The sequence below is a fragment of the Chrysemys picta genome, chromosome 1, assembly GCF_011386835.1.
Source record: "Chrysemys picta bellii isolate R12L10 chromosome 1, ASM1138683v2, whole genome shotgun sequence".
NCBI lineage: Eukaryota > Metazoa > Chordata > Testudines > Emydidae > Chrysemys > Chrysemys picta.
Window position 1 is genome coordinate 322943338 of NC_088791.1, and position 3009 is coordinate 322946346.

A 3009-nucleotide genomic window follows, 5' to 3' on the forward strand; every position below is an offset into this window, starting at 1 on the left:
CATCTGAGTGAAACAAACAAATGGAAGGAGATGGAAAGGGAAGTAGGGATAACAGTTATGTGAATGTTTCTACATAGGCCTGGTCTACACTAGGCGTTTATGTCGAAGTTAGCGCCGTTAAATCGAATTAACCCTGCACCCGTCCACACTGCGATGCTATTTAGTTCGACATAGAGGTCTCTTTAATTCGACTTCTGTACTCCTCCCCGACGAGGGGAGTAGCGCTAAATTCGACATGGCCATGTCGAATTAGGCTAGGTGTGGATGGAAATCGACGCTAATAGCTCCGGGAGCTATCCCACAGTGCACCACTCTGTTGACGCTCTGGACAGCAGTGCGAGCTCGGATGCTCTGACCAGCCACACAGGAAAAGCCCCGGGAAAATTTGAATTTGAATTCCTTTTCCTGTCTGGCCAGTTTGAATCTCATTTCCTGTCTGGACATCGTGGCGAGCACAGCAGCACTGGCAACGATGCAGAGCTCTCCAGCAGTGATGGCCGTGCAGTCTGGGAATAGAAAGAGAGCCCCAGCATGGACTGATCGTGAAGTCTTGGATCTCATCGCTGTGTGGGGCGATGAGTCCGTGCTTTCCGAGCTGCGATCCAAAAGAAGGAATGCAAAGATCTACGAGAAGATCTCTAAAGACATGGCAGAGAGAGGATACAGCCGGGATGCAACGCAGTGCCGCGTGAAAATCAAGGAGCTGAGACAAGGCTACCAGAAGACCAAAGAGGCAAACGGACGCTCCGGATCCCATCCCCAGACATCCCGTTTCTACGAGGCACTGCATTCCATCCTCGGTGCTGCCGCCACCACTACCCCACCAGTGACCGTGGACTCTGAGGATGGGATACTGTCCACGGCCGGTTCCTCAGACATGTTAGGGGACGGGGAAGATGAGGAAGGAGATGAGGAGGGCGAGGCAGTTGGCAGCTCTCACAACGCTGATTTCCCCGACAGCCAGGATCTCTTCATCACCCTTACAGAGATCCCCTACGAAGCGTCCCCAGCCATTACCCCGGACACAGAATCTGGTGAAGGATCAGCCAGTAAGTGTTGTAAACATCTAAACATTTATTTTTAACAAAACAGGAATATTAACAATTAAAAGAATGGGTTGTTCATGATTAGTGTGCCCTAGGCGCTTAACGGTTTAGTAAGGGGCAGTGCAAGTTTTGAAAAGAAATCTAGCAATGTCCGGTTTTCAGTGATTGTCCTGCACAAGCCGCTCTACTGTGTATTCCCTGCTACTGCAGCTACAGTAAAATGCGGTCTATATGTGCGGGGATAGAGCAGTAATCCTCCTGGGACATCTCGATGAAGCTCTCCTGGAGGTAACTTGAAAGCCGTTGCATGAGGTTCTTGGGGAGAGCGGCCTTATTGGGTCCTCCGAAGTACGACACGTTGCCGCGCCACGAGATTATCAGGTACTCGGGGATCATTGCTCTGCACAGCAGGGCGGCATACGGCCCTGGTCTTTGGAGGCTTTCCCGGAGCATTCTCTCTTTGTCGCTCTCGGAGATCCTCATCAGGGTGATGTCGGCCATGGTGACCTGCTTTTAATTAGGTAGGGGAATGTTAGTGTTGGGACTGCTTTCCCGTTCCTTTACAGAACTGTCACCGCTGGTTTGCAGCCACGCGGTGGAGGCGGGAGAGGGGCAGCCGAAAGGGATCATTCCCGGGGACAGCCGCGAGGGGGTGGGACAGGGGCAGAGTTCCCGCTTGCCGGATTGCTGGCAGCAGGGACTGACATTGATTTAAATGTGAAATGAGGCCAGTGGTAATATAAAAGTTTTAAACTGCCACAAGTGTACGGCTTACCATGTCTGCCTGCAACAGAAATTCCGTTGTGCTGCCTCGCTTCTCAAATGTGCTGTTCAAGACCCCAGGCACAGAATGCGAAGGCCGAGAATTCGACCTTGTGCTGAGTGCGCATGTGAAAGGTGCTGTGCATGGTCTTGTTCACAGAGAAAGACTATGTTCTTTGTTCACAACTACATTTATCTTTCAGAGGAATTCACTCCCTTTTTCCCATTTCCACAGCCCCGTCTGCGACTGTCTCACAACCTAGCCTGGAATCACACTCCCAGAGGCTAGCGCGGATTAGGCGTAGGAAGAAGAGGACACGGGAGGACATGTTCTCTGAGCTTATGGCCTCTTCCCAAGCCCAGGCAGCACAGCAGACCCAGTGGCGGGAGAACTTGACCCGAATGCACCAAGCCAACATGGATCGGGAGGAGAGGTGGCGGCAGGAAGACCAGCAGGCGACTCAAACGCTGCTTGGACTACTGAGGGAGCAAACGGACACGCTCCGGCGCCTTGTGGATGTTCTGCAGGAACGGAGGCAGGAGGACAGAGCCCCGCTGCAGTCCATCTCTAACCGCCCTCCCCCGCCACCAAGTCCCATACCCACCTCACCCAAAGTGCAAAGAAGGAGAGGCGGCAGAGTCCCTGCTAACTCTCACTCCACCCCTGCAGAGAGCTCTAGTAGCAGAAGGCTCTCATTTCCCAAAATTTGAAAAGTTCTTTCCTTCCCGCCTGACACAAGCCCACGTCCAAGTTTCACCTCCCAATGCCATGTGTAGTTGATAATAAAAAATTCGTTTCTGTTAACTACTGTTTCAATCATGTTCTTTTGGAGGAGGAGGGGAAAGGGGGTTGGAAATTGGACAGGACAGTCTCCTTTGGCAGGGTACATAGTCGGGGGCAGGCACAGCAGCAGGGCACATACACAGTGCAGTGATGCAGTGACTAGTTGCCCCGGTTAGTCTGGGAGGTTGTTTTGATGTAATGTTGGGGGGGGTGGGTTGCTCTGTGACTTTGTGGCGGGGGAGGGCAGTTACAGATCTTAAGCGCCGGTCCTTAGACAGGATCACAGAGCCACACAGCATGGGATCTGTAACCGTCCTCCCCCTGCCACAAAGTCAAATAGACCTCCCATACACACAGTCCCGATCAGGAGGGGTGACAGGCTCCGTTGAAACAAGCATCCCACCGCAGCGGAGCCTG

The 3009-nt window shown here is 52.7% G+C and overlaps 1 protein-coding gene across 1 annotated transcript; it reads left to right on the top strand.

Moving 5' to 3' along the window:
• The first annotated feature begins 211 nt into the window (after nucleotides 1-211).
• Nucleotides 212-2613, top strand: LOC135980923 (uncharacterized). Its single transcript, XM_065581549.1, has 2 exons — nucleotides 212-1049; nucleotides 2044-2613. Exons 1-2 carry the CDS (start codon nucleotides 473-475, stop codon nucleotides 2517-2519), a joined length of 1053 nt encoding a protein of 350 aa, XP_065437621.1. The 5' UTR covers nucleotides 212-472; the 3' UTR covers nucleotides 2520-2613.
• The last annotated feature ends 396 nt before the right edge of the window (nucleotides 2614-3009 follow it).